The 22794-nt window shown below is 40.2% G+C and overlaps 1 protein-coding gene across 1 annotated transcript in view; it reads right to left on the minus strand.

The window, feature by feature from the left end:
- The window catches only part of ADGRA3 (adhesion G protein-coupled receptor A3), a 125587-nt gene that overhangs the window by 26129 nt on the left and 76664 nt on the right, over positions 1-22794 (minus strand). The window contains exons 11-12 of the mRNA XM_080795716.1: positions 7949-8110; positions 4937-5140 (exon numbers count right to left, since the gene is read on the minus strand). Of these exons, the coding sequence (XP_080651842.1) occupies positions 4937-5140; positions 7949-8110 (366 nt within the window). The remainder of the gene's footprint in view (positions 1-4936; positions 5141-7948; positions 8111-22794) is intronic.

Genomic DNA, 22794 nt, shown 5'->3' on the forward strand with positions numbered 1-22794 from the left:
TCCCAGGGTCCTGGGATCGAGCCCTGCATCGAGCTCTCTGCTCAGCAGGGAGCCTGCTTCCTCCTCTCTCTCTGCCTGTTTCTCTGCCTGCTTGTGATTTCAATCTGTCAAATAAATAAATAAAATCTTAAAAAAAAATGACTCAAAAGCACAGCACAACTCTCTGGGAAAGCACTACTTAGGGGTTATCAAATTAATTTTAAAAAGAAGACATACTGACAACATTTTCTAAAAGAGCTGAAAAAGGAAACATCTATGATTTCTAGAAGTCTGACAATGTTTTCTACCAAAGTTTAAAGTTGCAAAACCATCCAAAGCAACAAGAAATTATAAAAAGTCAGAGGAGTATGAACCCATCATCAACAGATGAAAGCTACATACTTTGGCTTCTAAAATACCCTTAATGGGTGCCTGAGTGGCTCATTTGGTTAAGCAACTGCCTTCAGCTCAGGTCATTATCCTGGGGTCCTGGGATCAAGTCCCACATCAAACTCCCAGCTCCATGGGGAGTTTGCTTCTCCCTCTGACCTTTTCCCCTCTCATGCTCTCTCTCACTGTCTCTCAAATAAATAAAATCTTTAAAAAAATAAAGTAAAATATAATATAATATAATATAATATAATATAATATAATATAATATAATTACCCTTTATTGGTAGAAATGCAAGCTGGTGCAGCCACTCTGGAAAACAGCATGGAGATTCCTCAAAAAGTTGAAAATAGAGCTACCCTACGACCCAGCATTGCACTACTATTTACCTTAAAGGTACAAATGTAGTGATCTGAAGGGACACCTGCACCGCAGTGTTTATAGCAGCAATGTCCACAATTGCCAAACTATGGAAAGAGCCTAGATGTCCATCGACAGATGAATGGATAAAGAAGTTGTGGTATATATATACAACGGAATACTATGCAGTCATCAAAAAAATCTTGCCATTTGCAATGACATGGATGGAACTAGAGGGTATAATGCTAATCAAAATAAGTCAATCACAGAAAGACAATTATCATACGATCTCAACGATATGAGGAATCTGAGAAACAAGACAGAAGATCATAGGGGAAGGGAGGGGAAAATGAAATAAGATGAAACCAGTGAGGGAGACAAACCCTAAGAGACACTTAATATCAGAAAACAAACTAAGGGTTGCTGGAGCAGAGCAGAGTGGGAGGGATGGGGTGGCTGGATGATGGACATTGGGGAGGATATGTACTATGGAGAAAAAAAATTTTTTAAATAAAAATAAAATAAAATAAAATATCCTTTAAAGTCCAATATGGAATAGGGCTCAATAATAATTACAGGGGCTCTGGGATGGACAGAGGATGGCTAAGAGAGCTGGAAAAACTGTATCAATAATGAATAATGTTTGGACTTTTATAGTAAGAACATATTTGTATATTTCATTTCTTTAAAAGAAGTGATAATTAATTGTGGAAAAGTTGTAAATCTCATGAATCACATCATTGAGGAACACCCACTGGTTACATTTGTCATGATTTTACCTTTTGCCACTTGACCTAGAGGCAAGGAACCAGTCTGCCATTTCATTTAACCATCTGTTCACGTTAAAATGTATGGATCATAGCAATGGAAACAGACAGGGCAATTACAGCTAATAAATCAGAAAAGGTGCCCTTAAAACCCTTCGGGAAGTATATGTTTTTGGAGTCTAATGTTCCTGATTGCAGGTCACCTGCCACCCCTGGGGAAAGGAACATAAGATCTGAAACAAGGAACCAGGACTGGGGGGTTCCCAGCCTGATCACTCCGTGGTCCCTTCACCTGGCATAATTTTGTTTAGACTCTCTGGGTCTCCTCTGTCACAGGCATCGAAAGACCTTTGTAACAAATGGCTGTGAGGACCACAGGGGATCATGACCATGACAAGCACAGGAGGCTACAGAACGGTGGGTGGGATTATTATGACCAATACTGCCTCAGTGCGGCAGCCGGTGATCTGGAGGCTGGGGAGACAGAAAATGCCTTCAAGTCACAGTCTTCCAACAATCACTGAGAACCTCATCATATTTTGACTTCCATAATTCCCTTTGAGTATTAATTTCAATACTAAAAATTGACACAGTATGAACACATGTGAAATAGATGGTATCATAGAGCCCTTATTATTTTATATGCAAAATTCATGTATATTTCCCTACTCACAATGACATTAAACCAGGAAGAAAATATGCATCCTAAGGGATATTAATTCAAATACTCTACTACACTTCAGCACCTTGCCTTATGAAACAATCTGAACTTCTGATACTGTGCAATTAATAAATTAAAATTTCCTGAAATCCTAATTTTGCTCACTTCTACAGAATTTGAACACCAAAATTGGAATGAGTCGAAGAGGCACCTGCTTTAAAACAGTAAAATACTAAAACAAATAATAAAAATACTAATTTACTCATGTTGTCTTAACTATCTACATGCTTGATAGACTGGGTGGTGCTCCCTGGAGGAAAAGCAGAGAGGAGGTACTCAGGAACTGGCCCAGCAGCTAAATCCGATACAGGGTAAGGTAGTATTATTTTAATATCTTACTGACTGTCCTGGTTGCACTGGTACATGCTGGTTCAACGTCAGGCAGGCCTAGGTAGACCAATCTATATGAGAAAGATGGATTTTTTTTTAAGAGTTTATTTATTTGACAGAGAGAGACACAGCGAGAGAGGGAAGCAGGCTTCCAGCCAAGGAGGGACTCGATCCCAGGACCCTGGGATCATGACCTAAGCCGAAGGCAGATGTTTAACCATATGAGCCAGCCAGGCGCCCCTGAAGCATGGATTTTTTTTTTTTTTTAAGATTTTACTTATTTATTTGACAGACAGGCAGAGAGAGAGCGGGAAGCAGCTCCCCACTGAGCAGAGAGCCCAATGCAGGGCTTGATCCCAGGACCCCCCAGGATCATGACCTGAGCCAAAGGCAAAGGCTTAACCCACTGAGCCACCCAAGGTACCCCTGAAGGATAGATTTTTAAGGAAGAGCCTAGAGACCCAAGACTAAATGGAAAGTCAAATGGGTAATATAGAAGTCCAAACCAGACTGTGATGGTAGCAAAGACAGAAGGACAGAGATTGAAGAAATAAAATACAAGTAAGGCTCCTATTACTAACAGAGAACTGCCTTTTAGAGGTATAACTTCACATATTAGCACACTCTCCCATTCAAGGGTAATATCATCAATTAGGAGGTGTTCACATTATCTGCTCAGTGTATATTCAAGGCATTAAAAAAAAAAGACATGCAAAAAGAAAAAAGAATAAAAATTGCCCTAGTATAAAGTTAAAAATGTAAAGTAAGTTTTCTATTAAAGTGCTAAAGCGTTTTGCCCCGTTGATGTTACAATTTTTAACTAATTTTATGTCATGAAGGATATAGACCTCTCTCACTCGGCTTAATCATGTCCATCAATGAAGCATGAATAATAGTGTAATGCGTTCCTTGGTTTCTGGCCACAGATGATCTTAAAAGGATAGAATAGTGAGAAACTGACAAATCTGAGTGTGGTCCTTTAAAGCTTTCTACTCTGGCAGGCAGGAGCTCTCCTTACCCAGAGGGGTCACTTGTGAAATTGATGAAATGTAGGGTTTCATCATTTGTAATCCCTTTCTACCGACTATGATCATCTAAGATAGAAGGGTTCATCCATTTTAAGTGCTCCTCCAAGACACATGCCTCCCTCTCTTGGGCTGGTATGCGATGCTGCTTCTCTGCCTTCTGTGGTATGTTTTTACCGGTGAACAACATAATAAGGAAAACAGCAGGTCAGCAGGAGCCTGGCTGGGTGCGTTAAGGACCCTCCCAGAGCGAAGAGTCACAAATAAATCTTGCCAATTTTCCTCAGAGTGTATTATATCAAGGAAATATATTATCATTAGACATTCTGACCTAGCTGAGATTGTCTTGGGCAGTAGGAGAACTGGGACTACTTCTAAATTTGACAAACCAGTTCTTATGGAGGTCACCCATGAAAAGGTATAACAAAATAATGTTAATTTTCTTTCATTCATTCACTCACTCATTCAGTCATTCAATATTTCCTAAGTGCCCATATCCGTCCATTCATCCATTCAATATTTACTGAGTTGTGCCCACAAAGCACCAGGACACATAACACCTATTTGAACAATTACCATGCAGCCTTTAAAGTGAATGCAATACTGTTTGTGATATAATTCAGGGACAAGCCAGAAACAAAGAACATACTGTGTAATTAAAATCCACAGAGAATACAGTTACACATGGCCACACAAAGCTAAATGAGAAAATGTGGTTCCATTAGGGAGTCGGATTTGTACGTCTACTATGTGCGTCGATGTAGTTTAACAAAACTCATCTATACCCTAAATGTTAAAACTCAATAAAAATGCTTTCCATTCTGCTTGATGCAATAAAACACACATTTTCTGAAGACAGATCACATGTTTGTACCTCTTTGCCAAAAATCTTGATCTACAGCTTGCCTGATCAAATGCCCAATCTCAAGGCTGGCTTTTCCATTAGGTCCAGTGAGCCCAGAGCCAAGGGGGCATGCAATACTTGGAGGTCGTCTACGGAAATGTTTTCATGTCTTTAAAACGAGGAGCATAAAAATGAACTTTCAGGTCAAAGAAAATGTTCTAATATGTATTAATATATTCATCTTTTTACCACTTGGCAGTCATAATGTATGATTTTGATATTTCTGTGTGGAGAATGGGGTCCAAAGGGCACAGGTGTCCAGGCCCATGAAAATCACAACATGTCCCTTCCTGGTCTGAATTTCTTTTCAAGCAACAGCCAAAACAATCCTAATACCCACCACACCCCACCCCTAAGTATCTTCTAATAAGGTTATTGTGCAAAGCAAACCATTTGGAGTATTCTAATCTGACAGCGCTAACGGTAAAGTGTCTTAAATGCTTATAGAATATAACGTACCTTCAGTGCCAGACTTGAAAATGTATTTGAAACATTGCACTTAAAGCTCAGCTGTTTATCCAGGTTTCCGTCCGGGTCCCGCCTCCCATACTCGGAAAGGCCTGTCCGGTCAGCAGCTGCTACCTTCTGGAACACGGTGCACGTCATCCCAGTGAAGCCCGCGGCCTTGATGACATAAGCTTCCAGAGCAATATTGGGTGAATACTTCAAAAGTCAATCAAACAGGAGTTATGAAAGATTTACAGCCTGAGGGAAAAGCACTTTCTAAGAGTTTTCAAACACAAAACACTGTACATAAGTGAGAAGCAAAAGCCAAGCTTCTTACTTAACAATGACACTGTGCAGGTAACTGGCACATACAAAAAGAGGCTGGAAACAAAAGGGTATCGTAAACTAGACAAATACCAAGTGAGGAAACAAGTCATAAAGTATGGAGGGTCAGAGATAAATGAGAAATCGATTAAAAATCATGTAAAGAACACTTTGTAGGAAACTATAAGGTAAAAATGAAAGTGTCTTATAAAAAAAATGAGCTAACAGAAATCAGTGGACTCTCTTCATGATAATACAAGAGGAATATTAGGGGTTGAGAAATACACTTTTAATAGTTGCCTTGCTCTGGGCTGGCTCACTTGGCAGAGCATGCAACATCTGATCTTGGGGTCATGAGTTGGAGCCCCATGTTGAAGAAAGAGGTTATTTAAACAAAAATTTAAAAAGTAAAATTAGGGGCGCCTGAGTGGCTCGGTGGGTTGGGCCTCTGCCTTTGGCTCAGGTCGTGATCGCCGGGTCCTGGGATCAAGCCCCACATGGGGCTCTCAGCTTGGCAGGGAGCCTGCTTCCCCTCTCTCTGCCTGCCTCTCTGCCTACTTGTGATCTCTCTCTGTGTGTCAAATAAATAAATAAAATCTTAAAAAAAAAAAGTTTAAACTTGTTTTTTAAAAAAATAAACAAAAAGTAAAATTAAAAATTAAAAAAAAAAATTTAAGTCTCCTCATTCCAACACTTCATGTCCTATTCACTCTTTATATTACCGGGAGATCAAGTTAACTCTTTGCAGATCGACAGCATCTCTGTCCTTTCTTTAAGGATGACTAAGTGATGCCTACTGTACAGCCAGGGCCCCGTTCTATGTACCATATATAGGCAATGTCCTCTTTCTCAATTTCTTTTTAAGTATAAAACTTCTGTGTGAGGTGTGTAAAATCTCTTTGGAAGATACCAATGAAAAAAACAGAAAAGGCCACCTAGGAATCCACCACACACCACAGGCGTGATAGAAAAGAACTGGTGGTTTCCCCAAACATTCAAGACTAACAAATCTTTGCGTTAGTTTCTGTCACACAGATGACACACGGCGAAGAGTCTTACTAAGTTCAATGATATTTGTTAACAAATAACATTCCATTCTTTTATTGAGCAAAGATATATATAATTATGACAAGCATGTGAAACCTCAGTCAAAAGAAAGAAAAGTGCAATTCTGAGGTGCTCTGGAAGCCGCATCATATTACAGAAGCATAATTTCCTGGAACCTTTTTCACACTTTGAAGTAGAGTGCAGACACCTACACTATAGCTGTATCATATCCTTGAGTTCTCTGAAGAACTGATGAGCGCAGATAAAGGAAGAAGCTCTTGGAGCCAAGTAGTTAGGCAAAAACGTGGGACTTAAAATGGATCTAAATGACCAGGGAGGTCCAAATGTGGCCATAAATATGGTGAGCTGGTTTCAAGGAAGGTCATGTATCTGAGAGAGAAATTACTCTGAACCACGTTGTCAGGATAGCAGTCATGGAAGCCCTCCATTCCATGTATTATTCAAGGAGGTAATCCTAAACCTCACTGAGCAAAAGTAAGGATGAAACACGGTATCATAAAAAAGATCCCAATGATCTTTGAAAAAACAGTAATCTTTATTTTTTTTTATTTTTTTATTTTTTTTTTTTAAAGATTTTATTTATTTTTTCAACAGAGAGAGATCACAAGTAGGCAGAGAGGCAGACAGAGAGAGAGGAGGAAGCAGGCTCCCCGCCAAGGAGAGAGCCCGATGCGGGGCTTGATCCCAGGACCTTGGGATCACGACCCGAACCGAAGGCAAAGGCTTTAACCCTCTGAGCCACCCAGGGGCCCCAAAAACAGTAATCTTTAATCATATAAAATCATAGGAGGAGTTCTAGAACAGTCTATGAACCCACTAAAATAATTAGGAAATGAAAACCTTGGATCAGATCAGAGTGCGAGTCATAAGGGAATGACACATTATTTATCATATTTTTTTAAAGATTTTATTGACTTATTTTGACAGAGAGAGAAAGATCACAAATAGAGAGGCAGGTGGGGGGAACAGGCTACCCCCTGAGCAGAGAGCCCAATGTGGGGCTCAATCCCAGAACCCTAAGATCATGATCTGAGCCAAAGGCAGAAGCTTAACCCACTGAGCCACCCAGGTGCCCCTGTTTATCATATTTTACCACATTTTTAGAAAAAGCAGGACACCAACTCGATTTAGCACAAATAAAATTTTATACTATTTAACTGAGTGATTATTAATTATAAAAACTCATCATTCCAAGAGTGAGACCGACTGGAAATGCCAAGAGTTCACAAGGGTTGGAGGGCCTCCCAGTTCTCTTTTGAAACTGGAACGTGGGCAAGCAATCTGACAGTCTCTCAGAACATCCCTCAGGGCCCAGAACAGAGCATCTGCTGGGCTGGACAGTGGGTCTACGACAGCAGAGCAAAACTACCATGTGCTTATTTGGTTTTACATTAAATGGTGAGAACCGTTCAAACGGCAAATTAAGAAAGTATTTTCCAGTTATCAAGAAAACAGATTACTCAAAGCAAAATGAGCTTTTAAATGGTTAGACAACAGAAAATTTTGTAATAATCAGCAGTAACGGAAAATACCCACCCTATCATGGGGGTTGGGGGGAAACAACCTATCTTTTTAAAATTCAAGTTGGCTTTCAGTGAATTTTTTTCTTAGAGTGGAGGACATTACACTTACTGTTGAATAAACATGAGCTCCGTTTGCTAATCGGTACGTAGCGACACGCTGCAGACACTGAACGATTCTACTGCAGGCCCTCGCTTCCCTCTGCGCCAGCCACAGGACACGCTCGTCAGCCAACATGATGTTACTCGCGATGTCAACCATCACATCCCCGAGCTAACAGGGGTGCAGGGGAGGGAAGAAAGACTTTTAAAACCAATGCAGGATGTTTTACACAATCAAAATCACAATGAGACACCAAGATTGGCCTTTAGTCTTCAATGTTCAGGTAAAAACTTTAATTTTTTCTCACTAAAACGTTTTCAGAAAGGTAAAGCACATTCGGTTATGACCATTTGGTAACATTTAGCTCAAAAGAGTAGACTTAAATAACCACCAACTCACTGCAGAAGGATGGCAGGTGGTACATCATTTGACACAGGGTGGGGGGGCGGCAAGTGAAATTAATCAAGGAGAAGGGAAAGATGACATCACATGATTCCAAGAATTAAAGAGATATCAGCTCTGGGAAAAATTAATAAACACCTCTTTCTGTGTAAGTGTTAACTCAGTACTCTTATTAAGAAATAGACATGCTCACCTCTTTCATATCCTATCACGTCCAAAAACCTAGGTGTCTTCAGCTACTATGAGTTCCCCACAGGGGCTGGGCCACTGGATGTGTCTCAGCACAGACAGTTTCCACTACCTTGAATGCACTTCCTCCATACCTCCCAGCTTGATGAATGCTTTAAGACCCAATGCCATGAAATAAATGGATCCTAAGAGGTGCTCACTTTTCCACCACTTGTTTTGTTTCTTTTACTGAATTCCTTTTATTAAGTTTAGTTCCTCATTCACAGATGTAAACATCTGTCAGGCAATGCCAGCAAAGTGTCAATTAACTCTTGTTGACGCTGACTTGTATGTCCCATGTCAGAGAAATGCAATGAAGAGCCCAGGCTAACGAGACATACCGGCATCAAAGGGGTTTGGTATCAAGCAAAATGTTCATGAGAGGGAGATCTATGGCAGAAACAACTACAAAAGCATTCCAGAGGCAGGATCAGAGGATTTACAAGCTGCCTGGTCCTCTAATCAAGAAGCAAGTAGCAAAGGCAGTAAGCCCCAAAGCGAAGTGAGAAAGCTGAGGCCGTTTTAGCAGACGTCTTTTGATCATCCCAGAAGATCCCAGATCAGTTCTTCAACTCTGTTCTGCACCCAATACTCTTCCCAAGATGTATAATTATGAGGCTGAGGTGGGACTGGAAAATGTTGGGTCCTTCTCACCCACGGTTCACTTCACAAAGGAAAGAAGAAATCCACCAGATCGCAGTGCCGGAATGCGGAATGGGATGGGGCGACTGAGTACAGGCATGAAGAACACGACTTCAAATCCTTACCACACTAAGCTGAGTGGGACAGTTAACTTCCCGTGCCTTCCTTCATTGGTAAAAGGGGGATAATAACAATCCTGTCTTTTCTGAATTTGGGGAAGATTAAGTTCCTATAATAAATACTAGGTTCCTGAAACCATGCCTGGTTAGTGGTCTTCATTATTTTATTGCTCCCCTCTCCTTTTCTTAACATTTCAACTACAGCACAGGCCTTTCTTTGAAGATAGCTCTAGAAGGAGAGTTAAGAGGGGTGGTGCATTGCATTGCAATTGGTACATCCAAAAATATGTAAGAACTCATGTAACTCAACAGCAGAAAAGCCAATCTGGTTAAAAGTCAGGTAGAGGATCTGAACAGACATTTTTCCAAGGAAGACCCACAGATGACCAACAGGTACATGAAAAGGTGTCCAACAGTGCTAAGCATCAGAGAAATGCTCATCAAAACCACAGTGAGATGTCACTTCACACCTGTGAAAATGGCCATCAAGAAGACAAGAGTAACGAGCTGACGGGGATGTGGTGACGGGGAGCCCCAGGCACTGCAGGTGGGAACATAAACTGGTGCAGCCGCTTACTTATGGAAAACAGTATGGAGGTTTCTCAAAGGATTAAAAATAGAACTATCACATGGTCCAGCAACTCCACTTCCGAGTATTCATCCAAAGACAATAAAAACACTAATTTGAACAAATACATGTACTTCATTTCCATACCAGCGTAACTTACAACAGCCAAGATATGGAAACAACCTAAGTATCTACCAAAGATGAATGGTTGAAAAAGACATGGCATGTGTGCATGCTCCCCCCACCGACACACACACTGGAATATTACATAGCCATTGTGACAACATGGTTGGAACTTAACTTGTATTATGTTAAGTGAAATAAGTCAGACAGAGAAAGAGAAATACCACCGGATCTCGCTTACCTGTGGAATATTGATAAAACAGCAACAAAAAAACCAAAATGAAACAAAAGCCCATCATGAGAACAGACTGGCGGTTGTCAAAGATGGGAGTGGGGAGTGGGTAAAATAGGTAAAGGGAATCATACAAATTTCCAGTCATGAATAAGTCATGGGGACATGAAGTACAGCATGGTGACTGCAGTGAATAATACGGTATGACATATTTGAATAATACCGTATTGTGTATTTGAAAGTTGCTAAGAGAGATCTTTCTCATGACAAGGAAAAATTTTCTAACTCTACAGTGATGGATATTAAGTAGACTTATTCTGATGATCGTTTCACAATACATACAACTGTTGAATCATTTTATGTTGTACACTAAGAATTAATATGTCAATTATACCTCAATAAAAAATAAAAAAATGTACTGAATTTAGAAAGAGGGGTGCCTTCTTAAAGTCTGTGTTCATATATAAATAGCATCAATGCATCCAGCAAAACTGCCTTTCTCTCAAGTGCTGCCACTTCAATTAAAAATAGTTTACTGACTTCCCAAGGCCCCTAACACAGTATATCACAATTCTTTCCTTATTTTATTTCCAATGTAAACATCTCGAGGGCAGAGACAACACAATGTCTTACTTATATTTATACCCTCATTCAGTAGTAAAACTCCTGGTATAGAAGCCCACAGCTACACAGTTCCGTTTACTACTGACTGAATATTTATTGAGGACCACGGTGAGCCAGACCCTGTCCAGAGCAATGGAGACACAACAGTAAGAGAAACATACAAGATCTATCTGGAGGCTTATAAACTTTTGAGGAAAATACAAACAAGTAAACACATTTTTTTGAAGTGACTAGGGTTGTGATAACTGCAGTGAACAAATCTACCAGAGGGATATATGATGAAGAGTATTGGGATTTAACTCAAGCACCCTATTTTAATAGACTCAGACATTCTCAAAGGGCATTTCCCCCAAACCCAAGGCATTAACAAGATCAGCTGAGAACCAGAAGGCCTTATAATTAACCTCACTGCAATCCAGAGCCCACTCATTTTATACAACTCATGGACTATTAGCATCCTAGTATATATTCTACATATTCCTAATAAACAGGTATGGGGATGAATTTCATTCTAACAGAAGCCCATTGGGGCACCTGGGTGGCTCCATTGGTTAAGCATCTGCCTTCCGCTCAGGTCATGATCTTGGGGTCCTGGGATCCAGTCGGGCTCACTGCTCAGCGGGGAGTCTGCTTCTCCCTCTTCCCTTCTCTTGCTCTCTATCTCAAATAAATAAATAAAATTTTAAGGGAGGAGGAGGGGGAGGAGGAAGGGGGGAGGGGGGAGGAGTGGGAAGAGGGGGAGGAGAAGAAACCCTTATTTCTGGAGTTATAAAGAAAGGCAGTGATTGCTTATATGCCAACTGCTCAGTACGTCTATCAGCCATTTATATAGCAACTGGAATAATAACTGCCAATTTTTTTTTAAAGATTTTATTTATTTATTTGACAGAGAGAGTGAGAGAGCATAAGCAGGGGGAAGAGCAGGGGGAGAGGGAGAAGCAGGCTCCCTGCCAAACAGGGAGCCTGGTACCGGGCTCGATCCCAGGCCCCTGGGACCAGCACCTGAGCTGAAGGCAGATGCTTAACCATCTGAGCCACGCAGGTGCCCCAGAACCCCTCAACTCTTAACAGAATTCAGATTAGCTGGAATAACTTGGCTAAGTGTCTATTATTACCTGTTGCTATTTCCAATTTTTATGCAAAAACAAATAGGTAAAAGAGATGATGCAGTTAAAATATCCTCTATGGCTACCAAAGAAATTCCCATTGGCTTCAAACACCTAAAAGGTAATATACAAGAATATCCAGATTCTAAAGTACTAGAGAAATAAATATATAAGGTATTTATAAATTAGCACAATTACTACTCCACTTGGCTCATCCTTATTTTTGAAGTTTTAAACGTATGCACTTTATGAAGATCCAACATGAGACCTGACAGATACATCATTTCCACTGAAAAACTGTAATTATTACCTGATCAAAGAGCTACGGCTTACGGCCCACTAGGTAATGCCAGTAATGCACTTTAACGTGTGTTAATAATTGTAAAGAAAAGAAATCTCTCTAAGAGGGCACATACTAGCCCAGAGTGATTGCTTTCCTGAGAACAAGCTATCTTTCTCATTATTTCATTCCAAATAGCTAAGAACTTAGGAAAGGGATTTGTTGCCAAAATATTCCCTAGAGCAGGTAATCATAAAATGCTGTATACTTCTGTAGCTTGGTTATGGAAGCAGTTCTGAATCTGTCACAGGGGCAAAAAAGGACACAAAAAGGATAACAGTGCATGAAAAATTACATTGGATTAAAAAAGTTATTCCTACGATCTGACACACAAAGATAGTCCGGCAACTGCGAGAAGCATTAGAAAGCATTGTGTTTCTCCTTGACCTCATTTCCTGAAGGCCACTCCAGCCACAAAAGGGTCGGGAGGAATCACGCACCTGCTCTTCCACCTGTCACACTAAATGGTGGAGGCTCCAAGAAAAACACGTGCGAATGCACTTTTATCAAAGAGAAAAGAGTAAAGAAATGAAAATGCCACATGAGTAACAAGGAAAGTATTAAGTGTCATTTGTTGTAAGAATATTTCATGTTTTCAATATATATGTTCGGAACTCCGATCAAAATGAGATCCACGTCATCTGTAAATTTCATGAATTTCTGATATGTTAGCATATGAAACACACAAGATAATACATAAACGAAACTTGGTATTTAATTTTAACAGAAGAGGAGAGTATAACCCTGAAGACAGGATATTTCTGTGCTTAAATACTCCTGGGTTAAGACTTCCACTCTGTCACCTGCCAGTTAAATGTCCACAAGTCAATTACTGAGCCTCTCCAAGCCTTAGTTTGTTTGCTCATTTGTAAAATGAGACCAAGAGCCCTAAGAGAATTGCTTGGAAGGTTTCATCCCATAGTAAATTAAGAAAACAAAACTAAAGACAAATATCCTCCTGAAGCAATTCGTGCCATTTCTGAGAGAAGCCGGAGGATCCAGGCCCCTCCTCAGTTTGCATTTTTAAGCGCAAAGCAGCAGGGGGCACCCCCCCTCCATTAAATCTAATAACCAGAAAAGCGATAATTACAGACTCCTATATGGGACTGGGCAGTTCGGGGACAGATAAGGTGGTGATGGGTTGTACAGGAATGACATGCAGTCCAAACTTAGCTAAATAAAAAGAGTAATAAATAATAATAACAACAACAACAATAGCAGCAGCTGGTATTATTAAGTTCAGGCAATCCTTATGATTATCTCCTAGATACAAATTACATAAAATACTGAGATCATACCTATCACAAAGTATGTTAATGCCCTGCTTACTTTTAATGAAGGACTTGCCCCACTGTGAGGCCAAGTTTTAAAAGTGTATTTATTTAATAAAAAAATAAAAATAAATAATTAATTAAAAATATATTTTTAAAAAAGTGTATTTATGTCCCTCTTCACTAGGTTTGGTGTCCTGAGTGCCTCGGGATCCCACTGTAGGCTTCTCCGCTCGCTTAGTTAAGCAGTCAATATTCAGTGACAGTCTCACTGTGATAATCACCAGGGCCTGTGGCAAAGATTAAAGATCTGATTTTATTGTGGTCTGGGAGCAAAGAAGGTAATGAGGAGGAGGACGATGAGGACCACGGGGGATCCAGGGAAACAGGTGAGGGGTGTGGGGAAGAGGTTGAGAAGAATGCTGTGTGGAGTAAATGTCACATTTATGGCCCATTTCCTCACAAAAAGGATTTAAAGTAGCTTAGCAAAATAAAAAGGATTATTCTTTTTAATTAAGAAGACAAAGAGTGGGAAATACAGACTTACAAGAAAAAAGAGACACAGGTAAAAATAGGCATCAGCGCAGAGCTTCTAGGACCCAGGGAAGACGGTGTGTTTCTAGTCAAAGTAAGGAAGACAATACCGCAATTATCAACAGAAAGAATATTTCAGGGCGCCTGGATGGCTTAGTCGGTTAAGAGACCAACTCCTGGTTTTGGCTCAGGTCATGATCTCAGGGTCGTGGGATCGAGTCCCACATCGGGCTCTGCACTCAGTTGGGAGTCTGCTTAAGATTCTCTCTCTCCCTCTACCCCTCCCACTTGTGCTCTCTCTCTGTCTCAAATAAATAAATAAACCAGGAAGGAAGGAAGGGAAGGGAAGGGAGAAAAGGAAGGACATCTCCTCCAGGTCAACAAAGCCACTTTCATGACAAATTCTCAGAACATAAGAGGAACATTACTCAAGAGAGGCAGAGCTTGAGGGTGGACTGCTGCACCCTCAGCCAGACCTTCACAGTAAATGGAAGAGCTTAACTCCAGAGAGTCCTGCGGTTCTCCTGAGGGAAGCAGATTTTGGTTTTTCTCTGATTAAAGACATATGTGCATCTCCTTTCCGGGAGGATAGAGAACTCGGCACTCAGGATGATTCTCCTGCTACACAGGAAAAGTGCTGAGCGAAAACAAGTGAGAGGAAAAACTGCACCACTGACCAGTCAGATGAAGACTGTTCCAGAGGCCAACAGGAATCCACGGAGCCCTGAGGTTGAACTCTGATGGCCATGACCTGTGATCTGCCTTCCAGGCAGGGCCCAAGGCTCCACCAACGCAGGCGCACTTGGAGATCAGGGCACTAAGCTGGTAACAAAAAGGGGCACACCTCCAGGGTCAGGGCGAACCAGCAAACAAACGTGCCAGGGTCAAGACAGTTTCACCAGGAAGGAGGTGAAAAATCTCTTCCGTGACAATTTGTAAACACAGCTGATCTTCACACAGGACTAAGGTCAGACATCACATTATTTCTGAGGTCAGAAAAACCTCAAGTTGAGAACTAATTTCAAAGTGAACACCTTACCTCGGTATTGCCCCTTAGGAACTTGACAGACGCAAACAAATATCATACTTAACAAGGACACATTCGACTATTCCCATTAAGACTTCCTATCATCAACATTAATCAGCATCGTTCTAGAGGTTCTTACTAATGTATACACAGAAAAAGAAAAATTAAAAAAAAGAAGAAGAATACAATTTAAATAGGAACAGATAAACCAAGTGTTATTCACTGATGACATCTGTCTAGAAAATCCCATATAACCAACTACAAAATTATGCGACTCAAGGTGCATATTTTTAAAAACCTAATCAAGGAAAATTGAACAAGGACTAGATATTTGATGATATTAAGGACTCAGAGCTCATTTGAGTGACATAATTAATGGTATCATAGTTCCACTTTAAAGTTCCTGATATTTCAGAAAAATTATGGATGAAATAAGACATCCAGAATTTGCTATTAAATGTTCCTGCACTGAAAAAGGAAAACAAGAAAGAGAGAAAGGAAGCAAGAAAAAGAGAAAGGAAAAAAATTAAAAAAGAAGAAGAGAGTGGAGGGAATGGGGACAAAGGAAGTAAGTGGACAGATGAAACAAGATTTCAAGCCTCGTGAAAGGTAAGACGTAGCTATTAATGATAACTTCTCTTACTCTTTTGAAATTTCCCAGTAACTTTCTGGGGCACCTGGGTGGTTCACTCAGTTAAGCATCTGCCTTCAGCTCAGATCATGATCTTAGGGTGCTGGGATCAAGTCCTGCGTCGGGCTCCCAGCTCATCAGGGAGTCTGCTTCTCCCTCCCCCTCTGTGCTTTTTCCCCCTCTCTCACTCTCTTTCAAATAAATAAATAAAAACTTTTTAAAAAGTTTCTGAAAAGTTTTTAGGAAGTTAAGCCCAAAGAATACTTTTTTTTTTTTTGAGAAGCAAGACAGGGACAAAAACAAAGTTACTGCAACGGTTTTCAAAGCTGGTGCAAAGTCACGCCACCCAGTATCTCCTCTGTCTAAATGCACATCCTCAGACCTCCCTGCAGACAGGCTGAATCAGACACCAACAGGCCCACCAACCCATTTAATAAACCTTCCAGGGGATTCAGATACACAGTCTAGTTTCAGAAATAACGTTTTAGAAAGGATAACAAAGCCAGGCGTGGGATCTCTGACCAGCTTAACAACATGGAGAAGTCTGACAAAATCAAGAGGGGAGAAAAAAAAACAAAACATTAGTGCTACTGAAAATCAAAACAAAAGAAAACATAACTGTTGATACAGAAGTGATTATGTTTTAAGATAAGTACATGGGGGCGCCTGGGTGGCTCAGTGGGTTAAAGCCTCTGCCTTCGGCTCAGGTCATGATTCCAGAGTCCTGGGATCGAGCCCCGCATCGGGCTCTCTGCTCAGCGGGGAGCCTGCTTCCCTTCCTCTCTCTCTGCCTGCCTCTCTGCCTACTTGTGATCCCTGTGTCAAATAAATAAATGAAATCTTAAAAAAAAAAAAAAAAAGATAAGTACATGAACAACTTTACATTTTGAAAACTCTATACATAAAAACGTGCCAAATGAATTTTGTGATCAGCTAGCACTAAGGCTCCGGCCTTGCTCCGAGATCTACAACGGGAGCACTACGAGGCAACACCAAATCTGATCTTCAGAGCCCATCTCATCTTTTGAAATGCATATAGATTGTTTTCCTCAGAGAAATCACCATGGTAAATATGGAGCAGACACTTCAATTGCCTGACAGACAACCTGCAACTGTTTTTAAAAGACCCCACTAAATACAGCATTTAGAGCTGGCAGCTAGAGAACTTTCAGCACCCACCCTAAGACTGCAGAGCACGGGCCTGTGCTGCCTGGACTCAATCACAGGTTAAAAAGCAACTGCCTCCCGGGGTGCCTGGGTGGCTCAGTGGGTTAAAGCCTCTGCCTTCAAGCTCAGGTCATGATCCCAGGGTCCTGGGATGGAGCCCTGCATCAGGCTCCCTGCTTGGCGGGGAGCCTGCTTCACCCTCTCCCTCTCTGCCTGCCTCTCTGCCTATTGTGATCTCTGTCTGTCAAATAAATAAATTAAAAAAAAAAAAAAAAAAAGCAACTGTCTCCCAATATTGTGCATGTGAATTATTTATAGTGGAGTAATTTTTTGGATGTAATGTAAAAAATCAATTTAATTATTTGTCCAACTAAGCTGTACGCATTTTAGGATACCTTAGAATAATCTCATGGTAATTAACATAAAATGAAGCCCTTAAACCTCATGATGTCTTTTTACTATTCTAATAAATGGTGAAAGCTATGGCCTATACTTCAACTTTCCAAAGTCTGATAGGATGTCTGTCGCTGTGCCACAGGTAACAGTATTACATTCATACTTCAGTTATGCAATCCTGAATATTTTGCCTCTGTTTCTCCTGTTTGTACTTAATAATTTGCCATCATTTGTTTCCAAAGTTAATTCAAACTTTACCTCCTGTGTCATCAGTGAAAGTGACAGCAGCCTCCTCCAAACTAAGTGTTTAGTTAGATAATTAAAGCATGCTGGTGATTTTTTCTTTTTAAAGGACCTCCTTGTTAGCTTCTGAAATAAGAATGTTAAAGAGGGCAAATATCATCCCCGGGGCCCAAGGTTAATAAGTAACTCATGAAACGAGCTCGCCCTCCAGTCCTCGACAAGATGCTTCTACCAGAACACGCAGCAAAGTCACGGCCCTTCCACTGCACAGTAGTGAACACGGTGAGAGGGACACTTTCTGGGCACTGCCCATCACTAGCTGGGAGATGCACAAAGCTCCTTCACATCCAAACAGGGCAGCCTGGGAACCCAACTGGCATTACATGATGGCAAACTATTTTTCAATGTCCACATTCCAGATGATATTCCAACTATTCTAGTGAGTCAAACCACTCCACTTCCACGCCTAATGTCTCACCACGTGGCAGCTAACCTGTATATAATGAATAATGGAGACCAGTGCTACCACAGAGCCAGAATCCAGACAGCTGCTCCCACCACTGGGGAAATTTACCACCAGAAGCAGGCTGTGGTCCAGACAGACGACCAAGGATCAACACCGTTCTTGAGAAAACTGTGCTCTGAAGTTCAGACAGCAACACTGAAATGTTATCTCATTATCCAGTGGTCCTATTGACCTGGGTCCCACATAAAGACATGTAACTATTTTCCTTCCTTTAGTAACTATATCATATTAAAGAAAGCACCTAACGTCTTGGGGCTGTATGTAGCTCCAAGTCCCCAAACTTATCACCAAAATGCAAGATATTAATAGTCTACCAAAAAAAAAAAAAAAAAAAAAAGTCCTTGGTTTAAATGATTTAGAAATACAAGGCATAGTATTTAACTTTTAACATGACTATCGAATCTGAGATGTCCTACATAAAGAAATATATTAGACTTTATTCACTGCAGTGGTTTCCCCACAGCTGTATGCAGAGTTCTTCCAGAATACCAGGACAGGGCAACACTACCAGAAAGTGAGCGTGATCCGGCAGAAAGCCTCTGGATTACACACACACGACTCCTGGGCTCTGCGTTCAGACCCGCCCTAACCTCGTCGTACAGAAATTCAGACAAATCATTTAATTTTCTTTGGGCTTCTGTTTATTACGTGACCTAGATTTCGTCTATCTCTAAAATCCATTTTTGCATAAGTAACTCTATCACATAAGAAACTGATATCAATCAAGTTCTCAGGTAGCTTGAAACTTACAGTTTAAGAATATATTAATCTACATCTAAAAACTGACTCAAAACATTATTTTCTGCTCATTCACTCTTAAAATGGTGGTTGTCAATATTTTCACCTAAACGATATCACACTGATAAGCATAATTTTAAGAACATTTTCAAAGTCACTAAATTTTCCTAACCTGTGTATTATAAGCATTTGGAATTTCAAAAAAAGTTCCTAAAAAGTGGTTTCATTTTCCAAGATATTATAAAAGAAATGAAGCCATTCAATACAAGATCTAGGTAACTAAAAGCACATTAAGGATGACTGTCCTGCGAGGGCATGGGAGCTAACCCACGACTCCATCTACTCCTGAATATGGTCTCCAGTCCCAACCGTATTCAGCAAGCCTTACAAGACAATTCAGGCAAACACAAAGCCCATCTCACAGCCTCACCTGGGCAGAGAACCAAGCCAGCAGTTCTCAGCCAGGGGCACAAGGCCCCATCCCCATCCTCAGAGTTCTAACAGTTCCCTTGCCCACAAGTAGATGGTAACAGCAGGCCCCACCTGCCCAAGGACATTACCAGCAGACACATCCAGAAACCCAAACAGAGCTGACTAGTGAAAAAAACAAACCTGTGAACGTTAGAAGAGGAGCCCCCTTACTCAAATGCAAAGACATCAACATAAGGAATCAAGGATCATGAAAAGTCACGTAAATACGACACCACCAAAGGAAACTAATAAAGTTCCAGTAACTAACTCTAAAATAATGGAGGATCCATGAGCTGTCAGACACAGAATTTAGAATAATCCTGTTAAAGAAGTTTAGTGAGTGGTACACCTGGGTGGCTCAGTGGGTTAAGCCTCTGCCTTCCGCTCGGGTCATGGTCTCAGGGTCCTGGGATTGAGCCCCACATCGGGATCTCTGCTCGGCAGGGAGCCTGCTTCCCCCCCTCTCTCTGCCTGCCTCTCTGCCTATTTGTATCTCTGTCTGTCAAATAAATAAATAAAATCTCTAAAAAAAAAAAAAAGAAGTTTAGTAGCTACAAGAAAACAGAGACAACTAAACAAAATTGGGGAAACAATGCATGAACAAAACAGTAAGTCTGACAAAGAAACAGCAGCCATTCAAAAACAAACAGAAATCCTGGAGTTGAAAAATATAATAACTGAAGAATTCAACAGTTTCAAAAGTAGACTTGACCATGCAGAAAAAAGAATCAACAACCAGAGAAGATAGGATATTAGATATTACAGAGTCAAAGGAGCAAAAAGGGAATGAAATGGAATGAAAAAAGCTTACAGGAGTTATAGGACACAATGGAAAAACAAAACAAAACAAAGCAAAATATTCACATTATGGGAATTCCAAAAGGAAAAAAGAAAGAGAAAGGGACAGAAAGAATATTTAAAGCAATAATGGCTGAAAACTCTCCAAACCTGGGAAGGGAAATGGACGTCCAGATCCGTGAGGCCCAACAGACCCCAAAAAGGCTGAACCTGAATAGGGCATGCTGAGAAACACTATAATTAAGTCAAAGACAAATAATTTGAGAGCAGTAAGAGAAAAGAGGGAAGTTACATACAAGGGAGACACCAGAAGACTCTCAGTGGATTTTTCAAAAGAAACATTTTCATCAAGGAGAGAAGAGGATGACATGTTCAAAATACTGACAGAAAATAACTGTCAGCCAGGAATTCTACACCCAGAAAACCTGTCTTTCAGAAACAAAGAAAGGACTAAGACCTTCCCAAACCAACAAAAGCTGAGTGAGTTCATTACCACCAGATCGGCCTTACAAGAAATGCTAAAGGGTGTTCTCTACGTAGAAGTACAAGGGTGTTAATATCATAAAAACACAGAAAAGTAATGTAAATCGCACTGGTAGTGGTAAATATATAGGCTTTTTATATTTTGCAAGATGACAATAGTGGTGTATAATTTGCTTAAAACTCTAGAAGTTTTAAGAGTGTACTTAAAACAACCATAATGACAAAAATCTGTAAAAATTTAAATGGTATTTCTTAAAATTTTTTATGTAAATTCTATACCACACATGTGGCTCCAACTCGTGACCCAAGATCGAAAGTCAAATGCTCTACAGATTGAACCAGCCAGACACCCCTACATGTTTCTCACATTGTATAAATAATAACGGCACAAACCTAACACGTGAAGAAGAGAAGAAGGAAAAGGTAAACTTACAAACTCTACTAAAGCTGATGTCAGTTTAAAATATGTGTTGTAAGTTATAAGATGTTTTATGTAAGCCTCGTGGCAACCGCACAGAAAAATCTTATACTAATTACTAAAAGAAAACAAGAAGTCAAAATATACTGATACCAAGACATCAAAAAACAAAAAAGAATAATCATCATAGAATAATGGATCTACAAAACAACCAGAATATAACTAACAAAACGACAACAGTAAATTCTATCAATAGTAACAACAGCAAGGTCTATCAATAATTACTTTGAATGTAAGAAAATTAAATTCTCCAATTAAAAGACACAGACTGGTTTAAAAGATAAAGACAAAACTACAAGAAACAAAAATCCAACAATATGCTGTATACAGAATTACTTTAGCCTTAAAGACACACCTAGACTGATATTGAAAGGATGGAAAAAAGACTTTACAAGCAAATGATAACCAAAACCATAACAAAACAAAGAGGGTAGCTGTATTTGTATTGGACAAAATGGACTTTAAAAGTGGTAAAAAAACAAACAGAGACCATTATACCATATAAGGAGGTCAATGTAACAAGAGGTTAACAATTGTAAATCCAACACTGGAACACATAAATACACAAAGCAAAAACAGAGGGGCACCTGGGTGGCTCAGTGGGTTAAAGCCTCTGCCTTCGGCTCAGGTCATGATCTCAGGGTCCTGGGATCGAGCCCCACATAGGGCTCTCTGCTCAGCGGGAGCCTGCTTCCCTCCCTCTCTCTCTCTCTGCCCGCCTCTGCCTACTTGTGATCTGTCTGTCAAATAAACAAATAAAATCTTAAAAAACAAACAAACAAACAAACAAAACCAAAGCAAAAACAGAACTACAAGGAGAGACAAACAGTAAAACAATAGTAGTTCCCATCTTTGAAACCCCTGCTCTCAACAATGGACAGATCACCCGGACAATCAAAAGGAAACAGTGGATGTGAATAACACTATAGATGAAATGGCCCTAACAGACACACACAGAGCATTCTACCCAACAGGAGCAGAATACACATTCTTCTCAAACACACACAGAACATTTCCTAGAATGGACCATAGGTTGGACCACAGAACAAGTTTTAACAAATTCAAGAAGACAGACATCACCTGTTCTGCCCACAATGACACAAAACTAGAAATGAGCAGCAAGAAGGAAACTAGAAAATTCACTCACAAACACACGGAAATTAAACAATACTCTACCCAATAACCGATGGTGCAAAGAAGAAATTAAAGGAAATTAAAAAGGGCTCCTGAGGAATGTGTGGCTGGCCAGCTCACTTGGTAGAGCATGTGACTCTTGATCTCTGGGTTCTAAGTTCAAGCCCCATGGTTAGCATACGGATTACTTAAAAATAAAACCCTTTAAAAAAAAAAAAGGTTCTTGAAACAAACAAAAATGGAAACACAACATATCAAAACTTGTGAGATGCAGCAAAAGCAGTTCTAAGAGCAAAGTTCACAACAATAAACACCTGTATTAAGAAACAAGAAAGATCCCACATTAACTTAACTCTATGCCTTAAGGATCTAGAAAGAGAAGAGCAAACTGAGCTCAAAGGTAGTAGAAGATAATATTTGACAAGGGAGCCAATAATACTCAATGGAGAAAAGACAGTGCCAACCATTTATCTAGTAAGGAGTTAATATGCAAAAATAAAAAGAACTCAAAATAATAGCAAAAACAACCCCCCCCAAAAAAAATTAAAAAATGGGCAAAGGACATGAATAGATA

The sequence above is a fragment of the Martes martes genome, assembly GCF_963455335.1.
Source record: "Martes martes genome assembly, chromosome: 2".
In the NCBI taxonomy this organism is placed as follows: domain Eukaryota; kingdom Metazoa; phylum Chordata; class Mammalia; order Carnivora; family Mustelidae; genus Martes; species Martes martes.